The sequence below is a fragment of the Bos indicus genome, chromosome X (genome assembly GCF_029378745.1).
Source record: "Bos indicus isolate NIAB-ARS_2022 breed Sahiwal x Tharparkar chromosome X, NIAB-ARS_B.indTharparkar_mat_pri_1.0, whole genome shotgun sequence".
NCBI lineage: Eukaryota > Metazoa > Chordata > Mammalia > Artiodactyla > Bovidae > Bos > Bos indicus.
In genome coordinates this window covers 150,578,173-150,597,110 of record NC_091789.1, presented here as the reverse complement: position 1 = coordinate 150,597,110, position 18,938 = coordinate 150,578,173, and the positions used below count along the sequence as shown (strand labels likewise).

At 54.8% G+C, this 18,938-nt stretch overlaps 1 protein-coding gene across 1 annotated transcript; it reads right to left on the bottom strand.

Annotated features, from left to right (window-relative positions):
• Window positions 1–929: 929 nt before the first annotated feature.
• LOC139181621 (serine/arginine repetitive matrix protein 1-like) lies at window positions 930–17,613 on the bottom strand. Its single transcript, XM_070785109.1, has 5 exons — window positions 17,608–17,613; window positions 17,252–17,356; window positions 16,122–16,237; window positions 15,230–15,998; window positions 930–2,276 (listed from the first exon to the last, which is right to left on the bottom strand). The coding sequence occupies exons 1-5, from the start codon at window positions 17,611–17,613 to the stop codon at window positions 2,193–2,195; spliced, it is 1,080 nt and encodes a 359-aa protein (XP_070641210.1). The 3' UTR covers window positions 930–2,192.
• Window positions 17,614–18,938: the final 1,325 nt, after the last annotated feature.

Here is an 18,938-nt window from a genome sequence, read left to right as displayed (position 1 = left end):
TTTTCAACATAATAATGTCTGAAAGAACAGTGTAAATTCTTATCTTCTTCACTAGCCTTCCAGGATAAACGGACAGGCTGCAACTTAATTAGACAAACCTTCGTCTCTGGGGTTGCACAGAGTCGGACATGACTGAAGCGACTGAGCAGCAGCACCACCAGCAGCCCCCTTTTCTTTCAAAAAGGTTCGTTCTCAAGGTTATTTGGCAGGCTGGCGGCTCCGAGTGCAAAGAATCTGCCTGCAATGCAGGAGACGGGGGTTCCATCCCTGGATCGGGAAGATCCCCTGCAGGAGGGCATGGCAACCCACTCCAGTATTCTTGCCTGGAGAGTCCCATGGACAGAGGAGCCTGGCGGGCTACAGTCCATAGGGTTGCAAAGAGTCGGACAGGACTGAGCAACTTCCACTGGACGGGAGGCTGTTTGAGGGGGAATGGCTGAGTTGCTTTGCTATTCACCTGAAATCATCACAACATTGTAAACTGGCTAAACCCCAGCAATATTCCTTGCAAGAACTGATGCTGAAGCCCCAATCCTCTGGCCACCTGATGTGAAGAGCTGACTCAGTGGAAAAGACCCTGATGCTGGGAAAGTTTGAAGGTGGGAAGAGAAGGGGGACGACAGAGGATGAGATGGTTGGATGGCATCACCGGCTCCATGGACATGAGTTTGAGCGAGCTCCGGGAGTTGGTGATGGACAGGGAAGCCTGGCGTGCTGCAGTCCATGGGGTTGCAAAGAGTTGGACACAACGGATTGACCGAACAACAACAACCCTAATACAAGATGAAAATTTTAAAGTTTGGGGGGGGGGGGGAAGAAAAGAAACACCTTCCCTTGATCGTCTACAGAATAAATGAATTCTCCATGCATCTTCCAAGGGTTAGCAGCCCACTAGCCCTCCACGAGACAAAAGAGCCATAGCCCTGATGTGCGGTTTCAAAAATATTTTATTTTCTGGAATAGCCATAATGTCTGGAATAGCTTTTCTCTTTATTGCCCGTCTCCACGCAGGGGGCAGGCAGAAGCCACGAGACGAGATAAAACAGAGGCGCCACAGACCACACCCGCGGGACAGAAAGACGGAGCGCTTGGGGGGCGGGGGGTGGGTGGGGGGTAGACGTAGAAAACGCTCATCAGCAGCTTGAGAACGGGTCAGTGGGGGCTGGGGGTCGGCATCGGCGGGGACATTCACAGACACACACGCACCCCCCAGGGCGGGGGGCCCACCTCCACCGTCAACCTGGATCCCTCTCGGTTTAAACAGAGCAGACAGGAAAAAAAATAATAACAATAAATGCTCCGGAGTCCTCCGTGGCTGCCTGGAAGGGCTCCCGCAAGTCTTATCCATGGTGCAACGTGGAAAGATCACTGCGGCATCCTTGAGAGTCCCAGAGAGAGACGACGCTACCGGGTGCGTTTTGGGGGAGGTCCCAGAACCCTCTTGTCCCGGTTGCAAAGTCCCCAGCGTCTTGTATTTTCCAGGGTCACTCTCTTTTCTTCCCCATCCGGGTGTCTTCTCGCGGCAGACGGGTTAAAACCCCTCAGAGTGGGGAGCGTCGGCAAGGAGAGCAGCTGGGATCCCTTGGGCGTCTTTCTCCTGCACGTACGGGACGAAGCCGAAGAGCTCCGGGCGCGCGTCGCGTTTGTCAAGACGAACGGGGCTGCATCTGAGACGTGAGGAGGGTCGGACCGCAGCGGCGCCTGCCGGAAACGGTGATGGTGCGATCTGAAACTGCTTGTCCTCCGGACGCGTCAAGCCGGGAATAAGCGGAGAGCCTTCCCGTGGGAGGCCCCGCTGGGCGGCAGGGTCCCCACCCGGAGAGTTATCACTGCGCGCGGGGGCGAGGCGGATGGAAACTCCCCAGGAGGCACGGGGCCAGCTGGGCGGGGCTGGGTGGGAACGCCCCCACCCCTGGGGGGATGGATGGAGGTTGTAGATGCCAGCATGGCCCCCCGCCCCGGGGGAAGGTTGACACCGGCTCGTGGGTCCTGACCGCCTCGTGATGGCTTCGCAAGACGGGTGATGGGGAGATGGGCTGGATCCTCGCAGGGGGTCCCCCTCCACCCTGCACCCCTGGGATGGCATGCCGGTTTCGCAAAGGAGGGCCCATCCAGGGACCCTCAGGCATTGGATCTTGCTTCCAGCCACATCAGAGTCGCGGCCACGCCCGTGGTCCACGCAGGGAATCTGCTCACGGCATCTTGTCTTCTACTTGGAAGACAGGAGGAACGGAAGAGTCCAGGACGACCAGGGTTTCTCTGTCCCTTCGGAGGCCCTAAGGGGGTTGTGAAGAGAAAAGAAAGAAGAGAAAGTGAAGTCGCTCAGTCGTGTCCGACTCTTTGCAACCCCAGGGACTGTAGCCCACCAGGCTTCTCCTCCGTCCATGAGATTTTCCAGGCAAGAGTACCCGAGTGGGTTGCCAGTTCCTTCTCTAGGGGATCTTCCCAACAAGCGTGAGGCGAGGGCTTCCCTGGTAGCTCCGCTGTAAAGACACCACCTTCCGATGCAGGAGATGCGGGTCTGATCCTGGGGTGATCAAACCAACTAACATTTAACACAGCAGACACTTTTTTTTTTTTTGGTAATGATAAAAACGAAGAAAGAAGACAGGATGCTGAGCTTCTTACTGATGGTTAGGTGGAGAGTTCTAAGTGCACGTACAGAAGTATGGAATTTAAAAATATAACTCTAGTAAATTATGTATGTCTGGATATTACTTGTACATGATGGTTAGACAATTCTAAGTGCATGTACATAACTACAGAATTTTAAAATATAGCTTTAGTAAATTACATACGGAAGGTACGTACATGCCTATAAAATTTATACTTCACAGTCTGTGTATGTGTCTGACTCTCTGTGACCCCATGAACGGTAGCCTGCCAGGCTCCTTTGTCTGTGGGATTCTCCAGGCAAGAATACTGGAGTGGGTTGCCATGTCCTTCTCCAGGGCATCTTCCTGACCCAGGGATCGAACCACGTCTCCTCGGTCTCCTGCATTGGCAGGCGAGTTTTTTACCACCATGCCACCTGGGAAACCCAAAGAATATAGATGCTTTCATAAATTTCTATAAATGTTGTGTGTTAAAAAATAGAAACACATACCTCTACTACTATGTAAATTGACATGTTTGTTTTTGTATACCTACACACACATGCGTGTGTGTGTGTGTGTGTGTGTGTGTGTATAATGATACTATTTTGATATAGAGATCAGGTCAAATACATTGTTTCAATTGACTTCATCATTACCATTCTAGTTTCTTTTTCATGGCTACCAGACAAATGTTTCTCTTAGCACACCAATGTTTCTCTTCCACATTTATTGATACAGTTGGCACACAGGATAGTATAAGATGTTCACAATAAAGGTCTGATTCACATACATCATGAAATGATGACCACACGTTTGGTCAACAACCATCATCTTGTACAGATACAAAATTAAAAAAACAGATACAAATGTCTTTCTTGGGAAGAGGACTCTCAGGATTTCCTCTTAACGGCTTCCGTATAAGTCATATTATAATCTTTATTGTGTTTGCATAAAATCCTTAGTACTTATTTATTTTTCAACTTATTTATTTTTCAACTGGAAGTTTGGACCTCGCCGGCTGCCAGAAAATTGCAGACGACTTCAGTGGCTCGTATTTGTTTTTCCTTTGGACAGCCCTGTTCTAGATCCTGTAAATATGGGGTTTCCAGGGGAAAAAATGCAGAAATGGGGTGCCAGGCACCCCAGCAATTCTGTGCATGCGTGTGTGTGTACTATCTCCCTAGCCGTCTCTGGAGAACTCCTCTTTTTCCTTGAGACCTCGGGCAAGGGTCCCCGAGAAGGCTCCCCAGCCCCACACAGCAGTTCCACATATTTCCTGGCTCCTTGCCCAGACGTCTGATCCAGCACAGACCAGGCTGTCCCTTCATCCAATCACCTTGCCATCTCCCCAGCCAAGGGTTTACACTCAGAGCCGGTACCAGCCACGGCCAGCAAAGACTGCAGCCTCCGGGGGTCGTGAGGAAGCTCTTGGAAGTTGTCTTTGCTGAGCACCATGGGCTGACCTGTCAGTTTGCACGTGTGCTTGGGCACCTCTGACTCTTTGCGACCCCATGGACTGTAGCCCGCCGGGCTCCTCCATCCATGGGATTCTGCAGGCAAGAAGACTGGCGTGGGTTGCCATTTCTTTCTCCACAGGATCGTTCTGATCCAGGGATCAAACCTGCATCTCCTGCATTGCAGGCAGATGCTTTATCGTCTGCTTCCAGCTGGAAAGCTTGGGCTGAACTAAGTCTTCCCCAAAACTCAGACATTGAAACTGTCACCCAAGGACCTCAGGATGGGGCTGTGTTTGGAGATGGTCCTTAAAGAGAGAATGAAGGTGAAATGAGGTCACTAGGCTGGTCCTGATCCCGTAGGACTGGGGTCCTCATGAGAAGAGGAGGTTGGGACACAGACACACACAGGGAGGACAGTGTGAGGACTCAGGGAGGAGACGGCCGTCCACACGCCCGGAGAGAGGCCTCAGGAGGAAACGGCCCTGACCACACCTGGCTCTCAGACTCCAGCCTTCAGAATGTCATTGCTCACTCATTCAGTCGTGTCCGACTCTTTGCAACCCCATGGACTGCAGCACGCCAGGCCTCCCTGTCCATCACCAACTCCTGGAGCTTGCTCAAACTCATGTCCATTGAGTTGGTGATGCCATCCAACCATCTCATCCTCTGTCGTCCCCTTCTCCTCCTGCCCTCAATCTTTGCCAGCATCAGGGTCTCTTCCAATGAGTCAGCTCTTCGCATCGGGTGACCAAAGGACTGGAGTTTCAGCTTCAGCATCAGTCCTTCAAATGAACATTCAGGACTGATCTCCTTTAGGATGGACTGGTTGGATCTCCTTGCAGTCCAAGGGACTCTCAAGCATTGATGCTACAAACCTGATGGAAGGGAGCGGATGATGTAAGAGAGAGACAGATAGACAGACAGTCAGCGAAGGAGAGACATGGGGGAAGAACCAGACAGGGAGACAGAGTGACGGGAAACAGGGCCATGGGGAAAAAACGACAGCGAGAGAAACAGGAAGACGGAGAGAGAGACGGAGAGAAAGAGCCACAGGGACAGGCAGATGAGGAGATACAGAGAGACAGACAGACAGAGACAGACAAGGAGAGACGGAGAGAAAGAAACAGAGAATCACAGAGAGAGAGGCCTAGAAAGAGCCAGGGAGACAGACAAGCAGAGACAGAGAGCCAGACAGACAGACAGGAAGAGACAGACAGGGAGAGAGGGAGACAGAGACAAATAGACAAAGATGGACAGACAGAGAGCCAGAGAGACAGACAGACAAGGAGAGACAGAGAGGCAGACAGACAGACAGACAGCGAGCGCGTCCCAGGGCCGGGTCGGGCGCCCGTCTCAGCTCTGCGGCCCGGTGAACACGAGCCTCCGGGAACGTGGAGGCTGCGGTCGGCCGGGTCCCTGCCCCACGGGCGGTGTGAGGTCCCGACTCCCCCGACGCTGCTTCCAGAAGGGACCCCTGAGACGGGAGGCAGGGAAGGATCTGCAGCCCGGGAGACCACGCGGGGGCATCGGGTCGCGTAGGAGGCATCGCAAAGCTCCTCCCACGAAGGAGGCGGGGCTGGGGACCCAGCAGAGGCAGTGCCGCTGTGCGCTCGAGGCTGGGGAGCCGAGCGGGCCCCCGTCGAGCAGGCCGGGAAGGAGCCCTTATCAGCGCTCCCACCAGCGCCTTCACCTCATTGCCAGAAGACGCCTGGGGGCACCCAGCCTCCAGGGCCGCAAGAGGGACACGTTTCTGAGGTTTTGAGCTCCGCCGCTGCCCCAGACACAGCACTGCTTACTTCAGCTTTTGCAAGGAGGCTCACCTGTCAGTCCCAACCAGACACTCCACCATTCACAACCCCGTCAAGTCCAGCTTCCCTGGTGGCTCTGACGGTAAAGAATCTGCCTGCAGGGCAAGAGACGTGGGTTCGATCCCTGGGTCAGGAAGATCCCCTGCAGGAGGGCATGGCAACCCACTGGAGTGTTCTTGCCTGAAGAATCCCATGGACAGAGGAGCCTGGTGGGCTGCAGTCCCTGGGGTCACAAAGAGTCAGACACGACTCTGAGCAACCACATACGTTCACTGCAAGGACCGATGCTGAAGCTGAGACTCCAATCCTTTGGCCACCTGATGCGAAGAGCTGACACATTGGAAAAGACCCTGATGCTGGGGAAGATTGAAGGCGGGAGGAGAAGCGGACGACAGAGGATGAGATGATTGGATGGCATCACTGACTCGATGGCCGTGAGTCTGGGTGAACTCTGGGAGTTGGTGATGGACAGGGAGGCCTGGCGTGCTGCAGTTCATGGGGTCGCAAAGAGTTGGACGTGACTGAGCGATTGCACCACAGCAATTCAGAAGCCTGGGGCTTTGTGCTAGTGATGGAAGCTGACATCCTGGTTTCCAGGCCAACTCCAGGCCTCCCCTGGTTTCACCTCATTCTCTTACAGAGAGGAGGCTGGCTAGGCACGCCAAACAGGACGGGCAAATATAGGCCCTGAAACAGGTCACCCAGCTCTGGCAGAAAGTGGCCTCTCTTTATAGCTCAGCAGACTAAATAAAGCCCTGAGCACTGAAGAAGAGACAGGGGAGAGGCTTTCATTCCAGGAGACGAATAATTATTTCCTAAATAGAATTCCTTTGGTTGTTTTTATTTAAAAAAAAAAAAAAAAGAAAGAAAGAAAAAAACAGGTCTTCCCTGGTGAGTCAGACAGTAAAGAATCTGCGTGCCAATGCAGGAGACCAGGGTTCGATCCCTGGATTGGGAAGATCCCCTGGACAAGGGAATGACAACCCACTCCAGTACTCTTGCCTGGAGAATCCCATGGACAGAGGACCCTGGTGGGCTGCGGTCCCTGGGGTTGCAAAGAGTTGGACAGGACTCAGAGACTTTCACTCTAGAAACATTTCAAGGAAAAAAAAAAGAAAAAGATGACAGAGAACAAAATGAACTTCAAACAGAGTAAAACTTTAGGATGCTTGTTCCTTAAAAAAAAAAAAAACACAGTGAAATTTTACTTTTCACGAGCAGATGGATCCCAAACTCTTTCCAATCTGCCTGAAGAAGTCACGGGAAATTTCAAAGTAAGTCAATAAAGGGATTTCCCTGGTGGTGCTGTGGTTAAATGCAGGATATGTGGATTTGATCCCTGGTCGGGGAAGAAAGATCCCACATGCCTTGCAATGTGGCCACATTTTTTTTTTAAGTTAATAAAAACTAAAAAACAAGGAAGGCTTAAGGACAGATGGTTCTTCGATGAGGCGACCCACGTCTCTCAAAATCGCGGTGCTGGCCAAATCACAGTGCTGATAAAAATCAAAGCATTTCAGGAGATTTTGAGATGATCAAGTTACCTCAAGTGGTAACACTTGAGGGCTTTGTCATGCACACATCAAAAAACAAGGATGATGAGAGAGAGAGAGAGAGAGGGAAGAATGGAATTCCTACCTGGGAAACCCCACGGACAGAGAAGCCTGGCGGGCTACAGTCCACGGGGTTGCAAAGAGTCGGACACGACTGCAGCGACTTAGCACGCACGCAGGTGTTTATAACTGAATCATTCTGCCGTATGCCTGAAACTATTGTTAACACTGTGAACAAAGTATGTTTCAGTAAAAATTGTAGGAAAGCGTAAGGTGTGACACGGCAAGCTGCTCAGAGTGTCCTGAGCAGATAGAGTCAAGGATGCGTTTGACCTTTTATAAATGTTATCACCCCATCCCGGCCATGGACACCCCGGGCGACTGGTCAACCCAGGTCTTCAACCGTCCTCACACTCACGCAAACACCAGCACCTGCGGGCATGCTCAGGCATCGAAGGAGCCACCGGGAGGCAAATGAGGGGCGGGACAAGCTTTCATCTGGTCCCATGGAGACTGAGGCCCAGATGGCCCTTCCTCAGCCACTGCTGACCCTGGCAGGCTGCCCTTCAGATTCCCACAGACCACGTGCCTGGACTCTCGTTTTCACCACGCAGAGGAAAACCCAACAGCACCTCCTGGGGATTTGTAAGGAGCACATGAACCAACCTTAAACCTACAGGAGATGCTTAATGAATTGTGATCCCTGCTCTCAGCCCCTTAAAAGCCAATCGATGGTGGGGAGGAACTTCCCAGGTGGTCTTAAGTGGTTAAGACTATGAGTGCAAATGCAGACGCCATGGGTTCAATCCCTGGTCTGGGCAGATTCCATATCAGTTCAGTTCAGTCGCTCAGTCGTGTCCGGCTCTTTGCGACCCCGTGGACTTCAGCACGCCAGGCTTCCGTGTCCATCACCAACTCCCGGAGCTTGCTCACACTCACGTCCATCAAGTCGGTGATGCCGTCCAACCATCTCATCCTCTGTCGCCCCCGATATCCCACAGGCCCCAGACCAACTAAGGCCATGCTCCGTAACCGCAGGACCTGCGTTCTGGACTCCGGGAGCCCCAGCCAGAGAAGCCACCGCAATGAAAATACAAACATTCCAACTCAAGAGAGGAGTCCCCAATCGCCGCAATTAGACAAACAACGGGCTCAGCAACCAAGACCCCCAATGCAGCCAGAAATAAGGAAATACGTTAATTAAAAAGAAAAAAATTCCAACTGGGGAGAGAAGGTGTGAATGCCTCGCTGAGAACAACCAGTGTACCGGACTTCTCCACACACATACGTCTGACCCCTCGCCCCACCAGCGGAGAAGGCTCCTGTCTGCTTTGGACTATCTGGGGCATCCTTATGGAATTGCCTCCGAGGGGCCCATCCAGCCGTCGCCTTCTGCTCTCGCTATTTTGAGCTAAAAGCCGCATTTGCCAAATTGGCGTCCAGAGTCATTTCCCTGGATTGGCTCCGGAAGAAAGCTGAGCTCTTCTCCAAAAGTCCCGGTCGTGGTGGGAGTCGAGGGCAGGCTGGGCGTTGCTGGAAAGAACAGTGGTGGGTCGATGTCTGTCGAATCAGGGTGGGGACGTGGGTTTTGGGGAAAAGACACCCCTCCCAGCGAGAAACGGGGAAGGGTGTAGACCCCGTGCGGCCGTAGGTCAAGTTTTAGATTCCATTTGGGATGCACAGACTCAGCCTGTGTTGGCGTTGGAGGTGGGGGAGGGGTGTGACTTATGGAAACACTGCCTTTTAGAGACAAATTGATTCCAAAGGCACAGTAGGGGTCTAGAACCTTCCACGCATGCTAAGTTGGTTCAGTCGTGTTCGACTCTGTGTGATTCCATGGACTGTAACCCTGCCAGGCTCCTCTGTCCATGGGACTCTCCAGGCAGGAATACTGGAGTGGGTTGCCATGCCCTCCTCCAGGAGATCTTCCCAACCCAGGGATTGAACCTGGGTCTCCCCCATTGCAGGTGGATTGTTTACCATCTGAGCCACTCGGGGAGTCCCGGGACATTCCACGGGGCTGTTCACCTCTTCGAATGAACTGGCTTATCCCTGTGTGCACAGCCCAGCATCTGAGCCTGGACTGCGGGCTTCAGACACTGATTCGGGGCCCCACCAGCCATGTGGCCTCCGCCCCCAACGAGAACTCTCCCCTGCACCTTCCAGGTTCGGATCCATTTCACTCCGCAATCTCAGTGTAGGCTGACACACAGAGAATACGGCGTCTTGAAACTTACAGGTGAGATGTTCTTATCTTCATTTGTTTTTGTTCAGTCGCTCAGTCGTGTCTGACTCTTTGCGACCCCATTGACTGCAGCACGCCAGGCCTCCCTGTCCATCACCAACTCCGGGAGTTCACCCAAACCCATGTCCACTGAGTCGATGATGCCATCCAACCATCTCATCCTCTGTCGTCCCCTTCTCCTCCCACCCTCAATCTTTCCCAGCATCGGGGTCCTTTCCGATGAGTCAGATCTTTGCATCAGGTGGCCAAAGTTATTGGAGTTTCAGCATCAATCCTCCCAATGAATATTCAGGACTGATTTCCTTTAGGACGGAGTATCTTCATTACCTGCCAAGTATTACCTCTTCGTGCCCACGTCTTTTAGGAGCATCTGCAACTCAGACCATTTTAAGGGTGAACATCTGTGAAGTGAAGCAAAAATGGGAACCACAGCTACGGTACGAGGCATCGTGATGGTTTGACAAACATTCTCTGCCTCCTTTGTTTTTTTTTTTTAAGCTGAAAATAGCTAGACGAACAAGAATCAGATTCCATACCCAATTCTTTCCTGCCCCGAAGTCACTTATCTGGAGTTATGACATGCTTACTTCTCCCACAGACTCTAGCTTTTCAGGGATACGGCATGCCGTGGGAGGCCGGCTGGTGTGTGGCCCAGCTAATGGGGTATGAAACCCCTGCAGCCAAAGTTTTTAGCTGAGACCATGCCCCCGCCCCCCACACCCTGGGTCACACATCCTGAGCAAACGTAACCACCCAGACGGAAAAAAAAAAAAAAAAGAAAAAAAACACCGAAAAAGTTGAGCACAGCTTAGCAACTGAACGCCAACAATAAAACAAAGACCTCTAGCCACTTCTGGGCCTGTCTGCTCCTGTGCTGCTTGAGCTTAAGTGTTAGGAAGCTCTTTCTTTTTCTTAAAGAAAATCTATTTTTATAGTTGGCAGCATGAGAGCCCTGTGGCATATGGGATCTTAGCTCCCTGACCAGACCCGGGACTGAACGTCTGTTTCCTGCATTGGCCGGCTGATTCTTTACCTCTGGATTCCCAGGGAAGTCCCAGGAACGAGTTAGTTGCTCAGTCGTGTCTGACCCTTCTCGACCCCGTGGACTGCAGCCCGCCAGGCTCCTCTGTCCGTGGGATTCTCCAGGCAAGAAGACTGGAGTGGGTTGCCAGGCCCTCCTGCAGGGGATCTTCCCAACCCGGGGATCGAACCTCGGTCTGAGCCTGCAAGGAAGTCCCAGAAAGTTCTTTCCTCTCTGATTGACAAACCGCCTCCTTATCCATGTCATCGACACGCCCTGCTTGTAGGTCCTGCAGGCTCTGTTTCTGTTTTCTGTGACGCTTATCTGCAGACTCAAGGAGCTCACTTCCAACAGCTAACTGATCTTCGAAAGAAGCTGAGATTTCTCTTTGCCTCTGTGGAGACCCTCCAGTTTGAGGAATGGGGGGAGAGAAGCTGCAGATGGGAAGTCTGGAGGTGTCTTAACACAATCTCTGGTGGATCGAAACCGTTAAGAATCTTGTCTGCAGTTCGGGAAAACTGGGTTCGATCCCTGGAGGACAAGATGGCGACCCACTCCAGCGTTTTTGCCTGGAGAATCCCATGGACAGAGGAGCCTGGTGGGCTACAGTCCATAGGATCACAAAGAGTCCGACACAACTTAAGAGACTGAAAAACAGCACCTAGAAATATGCATTAAGCAGTTAATTTGTAGTGTATCCAAAAAAAAAAAACCGTAACAGAACAATATTATTCTTAAACCATAAGGAATAGGTTAAGATAGAAACACAATTTAAAACTGTTTTGAATGGAAATGCAACCAATGCAGGTTTTGGCTTTTTTTAAACAACAAAAAACATTTTGTACTGGGGAATAGCTGATTAACAATGATGTGATGGTTTCTGGTGGACAGCAAAGGGACTCAGCCAGACATGTACATGTATCCATTCTCCCCCAAACTCCCCTCCCATCCAGGCTGCCACATGACACTGAGCAGAGTTCCCTGTGCTGTCCAGCAGGTCCTTGCTGGTTCTCCATCTGAAATACAGCAGTGTGTCCATCCCAGACTCCCTAACTATGCCTTCCCCCATCCTTCCCCCGGGAACCATAAGGTGATTACAGAGTATTGAGCAGACTTCCGTGTGCTGGACAGCAGGTCCTTGCTGGTTCTCCGTGTTAAATACAGCAGTGCGTCCACGTCCATCCCCAACTCCCTGACTCTCCCTCCCATAAGTTCGTTCTCTAAGTCTGTGAGTCTCTGTTTTGCAAATAAGTTCGTGTGCATCATTTCTTTTTAAGATTCCGCACTTAAGGGATGTCACAGGATATTTTTCCTTCTCTGTCTGACTTCCATCACTCAGGACCGACACAGCTTTTGTTTACAAACACAGGTGCGTGTGCACGCAGGTCCGCGGGGAGAAGAGCGTGGAGACTGTTGGTGACTGATCCTGTTTTCCTTGTGATCTTAGGAAAGTTACGTAACCATTTTCTTTTTAGCCTGTCTCTTTTTTTTTTTCTTTCTTCTGTTCTGCGTAATTGAGATAATCATTGGGCTCATGTTACTGTCAGGAGCATAAAACTCGATGTAAATAATAATCCTTCTTCACTGTCTGGAACTTTGTAACACGCTCTCGGGGACTATTAGATGCAAGTGCTATTTATAGGAATCCACATTCTTTTTTTTTTTTTCTTTTCTTTCTGGCAAGCACTCTGCATTCCTTGCCCACCCCGGAGAAAGTTCAGAAGGAGACAGGGCACCCTGTCACACTCTCTCCCCAGCCCTTGCAGACCAGCGACCTGGGTGGGCTTGCGATTCATCTGTCTGGACCCCCCGAGAACGATCCTTGGCAGAGGCTGCATTTTCTTTAGACAGATTACAGCCACAGGGTCCGCAGACCTCCACCTCCAGGTCTCAGAGCTCCCGTGGAGAAGGGGTGGAGGAGTGGACAGATATACTGATGGATGTAGCAGGGGACAGGTCTCCCGAGTGGACCCCGTCTGCTGCCAGGGTGACTCTGTCCTTTGCCGGGGACTCCGAACTTCCCAGCCCTGTGACCTTGGGCGGCAAACCACCTTGCTTTCTGTACCTGAAATGGGGCTCTTGGCAGCGATCCCGAAGCCCATTTGGGAAGGTCTTCTGTAGATCACAGAGGCCACGGCGAACAGGAGGGCCAAGGTTTCATTTTGTCTAAAGCGCTGTCCTTGTACCCTGGTCTTTTTTTTTTTTTTTTTAATTTGGAAGGGAGAGGTGTCTATGTACTGTGACAATTCCTATCTGACAGCAAGAGCATTTACTTTATCGGGGGCAGCGTGGCTTTACCACAGTGTGCTAATTTCTGCTGTACCACAAAGGGAATGAGCTCTGCACATGCCCCTTCCTCTGACCTCCCTCTCACCCGCCAAGCCACCACGGGGCAGCTGCCTTTATACCCGCCAGCCTGTCTGAATCCTGGGTTCCTGCCCTGATTTTTGCCGTGCCCAGCTCTGCAGACACTCGGGGACGGCAGTGCAGGAGACATGTCTCCTGGGTCGTGGAGGTGACATGCAGGTGGATGGGAAGGCTTTTCTGGGAAACGGAAGGGACAGCCATCTGCTGGGATTGAAGAGGCCTGAGAGGAAAAGAACCCACAGAGAGGCCGACAGTGTATCAACCAGATGGGAACGGGGCCCCGGGGCTCTGGGGTGCGTGCGTGGCCGCGGGGACCGACACTCCACCGTCAGGAAACCCCCCCAAGGATGGTCATGGTTACATAATTTGGGTTCTTTTCCCCATCGACTGTGTTTTCCTCCCAGAAAGGAGGGGGGGCTTCCCACGAGGGACGCCCCTCAATCCCAGCAACCTTCTCCAGGCTCGTCTCAGATTCGGGTATCTAATCTTTTTTTTTTTCCCTTAGATTTAGATTTTAGAATTTAGGCGTCTGAACGACGTCTAGATGTTGGAGTATCTCTGCTTGTCCCACTGTGACCTCCTGCAGAGCGTGTGTTTGTTATCATTTGAGCCGCGTGCCGTGTGTGAGGCTCGGACGTGTGAGGTCCTTTCTCCGATGATGAGGAGGGGGAGGAATAGTTTTTCAAGGTATCCGGAACACCTTTTCATCCTGTTTCTGCCCAGCTCATGTCACCTGATAGCTAGAGCACCGGAGAGCTTCAGAAATTGACATGCTGCTTCAGACATTGACAAGTATTAGCCTGGTCTGTTTAGAGTCTGTCCTAGGCTTTGGTTCTTGAGCTGGGGACGTTGTGGGGGCGGGGGGCGGGCAGGGGAAGGGGCTGGGGGTCTTGGGAAGCTGGGACAGGCCATTTACGGGTGTAGGAGATAAACATCTTAGTAGACAGGTTCCCCGAGCCAGCTCCACGGAACGCCTTTAGGACGGCTTTACAAGGTGTGTGTGTGTGTGTTTGGGGAGGGGAGGCTGGGTTTCCTGGGGTCTTTCTTGAGTCCTCCCCCACCCAAAACCCAACAGTGCTTTTGTTTACTTAAAAATGGGTCTCCCTTCCTCTCCCTCCTGGGGCCCAGACACTGGATCCTGGCGGATACACAGCGTGAAAAGCCGCAGAGCGCTAGACGCTGGACTAGGGTGACACCAGTTTTAACCACAGGAGAAAACCCAGAGGACCCAGGAGAGAACGCACAGCACACGGCTGATCGCCCCAAACCAGACGCTCTGGCTCCTCTCGGGGGGTTTGTCCAACCGTTCCTGGGGAGCAGGAGACACTGTCTGCCTTTTCGGTCTCCTTAACCCTCAGGGGGCTGGAAACGGCTTAGAGGCAGAGAAACACCCCGGAGCGCGAATTGCACAGAGCAGAACTGGTTGAGGGTTGAGGCAGCTCGCACATGACCGCCAGGACCCAAAACATTTCCCCCCACCCGCGGCTCATCCCCCCGCCGCCGCCCCCATTCCTGCCCTGATTACCCCAGGAAGACGACCTAGCTCTCTGCGGATGCATAAATTGGCAGTCTATTTCAGCTGGGTGTTTTTGCTCACACGTTCTTTTTGTAGAGGAACGCTCCGGAGGAATGCTATCTTTTTTTTTTTTTTTTGTAATGTTCTTGCTAACAAGATCTTTATTTAAGTCACAAACTTGCTCCCGGAGCCCTGGTGTGGGGCAAAGCTTTCCCTTCTCTCCGTCTCCTCTGGGGTGGGGGTAGGGAGGTGGACGCGGGAGGAAGCCCCGAGCCAGCGGGGTGGCACCCACCTTGGGAGTGCCCGGGAACGCGAGGAGGGCGCTCCGCGGGCTTTCGAGCGCTTTTCCCGCGAGCCACGGGCTGGGGGAGGGGGGACCCCCGGCGCTCGGTACCGCTCGGACCGGGCCGCTGCGCAGGGGGTGACCGATGGCGGGAGCGCCCAGCCTCTCGGAGGGACCCAAGGCGCCCCAGTGCGTTCCCCGCCTAGCGCCTCCCGCTGGCCGGCGAGTCCCGGGGCGCAGCGCCCCACCGGGGACGGTCCCGCGCCCGGCTCCCGCGCCCTGCGCGAAGTTGTGGCTCCTCTCCGTACCCCCCCAACACCTCCGCCGCCGCCAACCCCCGCCCCTGGCTGGCCCCGCAGGGCGGCCGCCCGAGCGCGCTCACCCGCTCCGTCCGGTCCGTCGTGAAGGTCACGGGCAGGGGGCGCGGGCGGCGGGCGCCGCGCGGCGGGGCCCGGGGCCGGGGTGGGGGCGCGCGCCGGCTGGCCCCGCGGCCCCCATGCCGGGCGCCCGGGCGCCCTTCAGCGCGGCGGGGCACAGGGCCGGCGGCGCTCAGATGCCGTGGTCGCAGTCCACATCGCGGCAGATGTACCAGAGGATCACGTACAGGATGAGCAGAATGGCGAAGATGAACAGCGCCACCAGGATGGCCTTGGTCACGGGCGAGATGAGCGACTGCATGGCCCCGGCGGGGCGCGCGGGCGGGGGCGCGGGGCGCGGCGCTCACGACCCCCGAGCGCGCCCGGAGCCCCGCGCCGGCCCCGCGCCGCATCCGCAATGCTCCGTGCCGGGGCTCCGGCGGGGGGGCGGCCGGCGGCAGCGAGGCAGGGCCCCCGCCGCTCGGCCGCGGCAGCTCCCGGGGCGGCTGCGCGCGGGGAGACCCCCACCCCGCAGCGCCCACCCCGGGCTCGGCCCTGCGCTCACCGCGCCCGGCGTCCACCGGGCTGGGCGGGCGGCGGGCGGGCGGGGGCCGCGGCCATGGGCGAGGACGCGGACGGCCGCGAGGAGGCGGCGCGCCCCGGCAAGTCCCCGCAAAGTTGGGCGGCGGCGGCGGCGGCGGCGGGCGCGCACTGACAGGTGGATGGAAGCCCGGCCCCTCGCGGGGCGCAGCGCGCGGCCGTGCGGGGCGCGCGGGGGCGCGCTCGCGGGAGGGGCTGCGGAGCGGGGTGGGGGGTGGTCGGGGGGTAGTCGGGGGGCGACGCCTGCCGCGTCCCCTGCCCAGCGCCCCCGCGCACGCGCGCTCCCGCGCGCCCCTGGTGCCTGTGCGCCCCGGTCACCTCGCGCCCGCGGTCTCAGCCTTGGCGAACTCCCTCTGCTTGCCTCTCCGCAGGGTGGGGTGATGTGGTGAGGGCGAGCGCCCGCCGCAGACCCGGAGATGGGAGGCCGCGGCACCCTAGTGTCGCGCACCCCCCGCACACGTGCCCCCTCGCGCCCCTTGCGCCTGTGCGCTCTGGTCTCCTAGCGCGCTGTCTCGGCCTTGGCTGTCTCCCCATCTTGCGTCTCCGCGTGGCCTCCCACCTCCCCCGTCTTTCTATGTGTCTTCCCCGAGTCCACACCTCTCCGCGTGACCCCTCCGTCCTTAATTCTCTCCGTCCCAAACCCCTAACTCTCCACCAGGCCCCCTGCCCCATCCGACACTGACAGCTGGTGCCCTGAGCTGTAATGACAGGAATGTGGGATTCAGGGTTGTGTCGGGGTAGGGGGAGGGTCAGCTGATGGAGAAAGACAGCCCCTTCCTCCTCTTTTCTCGCCTGTGGTTGAACTGGGGTGGGGGGCTTTGGGTTCGACCAGAGCGTCCTTACATAGAGGGTGGTGGGGTGGGGAGCACACTGCACGGGCTGCAGCTCTTGGAATAGCCATGTGGGTTTTGCCCTGCCGGGCTGGAAACCTCTCTCCATAGACGTGTGTCTCCCAGCCTCCTGGGCGCCGTGTGGGTGAGGAACCGGATGCTGTCCCGGAACACACACACACCCCTTTCTTTAGGCCACAAGGGGCAGGCCCAAGGAAAGGAGAAGGAATTCACTAAGGCAGGAGGAGAAGGGGCCGACAGAGGATGAGATGGCTGGATGGCATCACTGACTCGATGGACGTGAGTTTGGGTGAACTCTGGGAGTTGGTGATGGACAGGGAGGCCTGGCGTGCTGCAGTCCATACAGTCACAGGGAGTTGGACGTGACTGAAGCGACAGGCAGCCGTGGCCTCCAGAGCCTGGCGGGCAGGACGCAGGACCTGACCTCTCCAGGAGCAGCATCTCCTGTGATGAGACCTTAGTGGGGATGCAGGCAGGACGTGTGGGGTGACTGCACGGCGAGGCTCTGGTCTGGTGTGAACCCAGGGCAGGAAAGACTCCCCTGTGGATTGCAGAGAGACCCTGGACCCCTTGTTGAAGCCGCGCCTCTCCCACTACGGTCTCCCCATCAGGACGATATAAGGTGGGGGGCAGAGGGTGCCTGCTGGAGCCAAAGACGGAGCCCTCGATGATGGCTCCGGGAGGCCAGGATGGGTCTGCCGTCTGTGCAGGAAGTAGGAGATGGGCGCACCTGGATGGGCAGGATTTACAAGTAGGGGGACGTCTCAAGCCCACCTGTAAGGAGGAATACTAAGTATCTGTACACACAGTCGCCCCCAGGAAGGATCCGGTGAGCAGGAATTTGTTGTTGTCGTTCAGTCGCTCAGTCGTGTCCAACTGTCTTTGACCCCATGGACTGCAGCACACCAGGCCTCCCTGTCCATCACCAATTCCCAGAGCTCTCTCAGACTCACGTCCATCGAGTCAGCGATGCCATCCAACCGTCTCTATCTGCGTACGTTTGCCTAACACCTTTTCTTGCCCCCGGGGTGTAAAATCCAATCTGGAAATCCTGGCCAGAGCCTCCCTGGAGGGAAACTTGAAGTTTAGAAGGAAATCGTGGGTGGACAGACGTGCCCTCCTCCTGGCTTTGCTGCGATGGTTTTCAAACTGCAGGTCGCCACTGCTGACACGGTCCTGAGTTCGACTGGGTGGATGCGATGGGCATCCTTAAGAAATCCAGTGGGTTATAATACGGCAGAAGGCGCCGCCTGCAGTGAGCAGCCACCTTGTGAGGAAACTCTAATGTGTGTGTGTGTGTGTTTGTGTGCGCATGCACACACATGCTGGCTGGTGAAGCAGATTATATGTCAAACAGGCTAAAGGCTTACATGGTAAAGAATCTCCCTTCCAATGCAAGAGACCAGGGTTCAATCTCTGGGTTGGGAAGATCCCCTGGAGAAGGGAATGGCAACCCACTCCAGTGCTTGTCTGGAGAACCCCACGGACAGAGGAGCCTGCCAGACTTCAGTCTATGGGGTCACAAAGAGTCAGGCACGGCTGACCGGCTAACACGTTCACTTTTTCACCCCCTGGATGGGGGCGTTGAAAGATGCTGAAATGACTAGCTGAGGAGTTTAGATGCAAAGTTAAGAAAAAAAAAGCAAAAAACTTTTTTTTTTTTTACTCTTATTGAGCTATAGTTGATTTACAATATCATGTTCCTTTCTGCTATAGAGAAAAAGGACGCAGTTATATGTCTATATAGCTCTTCATATTCCTTCCATGATGGTTGGCCACAGGGTACTAAATATAGCTTCCTTTCCTCTGCAGTAGAACCTTGTTTATGAATCCTAAATTTATTAGTCTGGGCTTCTACTAGTGGAGAATCCGCCTGCCAATGCACAGTACGTAAGAGATGTGGATTCCATCCCTGGGTTGGGAAGATTCCCCTGGAGGAGGGCATGGCAACCCACCCCAGTATTCTTGCCTGGAGAATCCCAAAGACAGAGGAGCCTGGCGGGCTACAGTCCATGAGGTCACAAAGAGTCAGACACGACTAAAGCGACTTAGCATGCGTGCATATATTAATTTGCATGTACGAACCCCAAATCCCCACTACATCCCTCCAAAGGTTCTTGACAAGCAAAGTGATGAGTGGACATCCTTTAAGCGACAGGCGCGTCCCCTGGGTGGGTTCTCACTGGAGCTGGCAGTAGCATTTGGGAAGTCAGGGGCGAGGACAGCCCCAGGGGCTTGGGGCAGGTGGCCGAGACCAGGAAGGGTCCCCCCGACCCTGTGATGC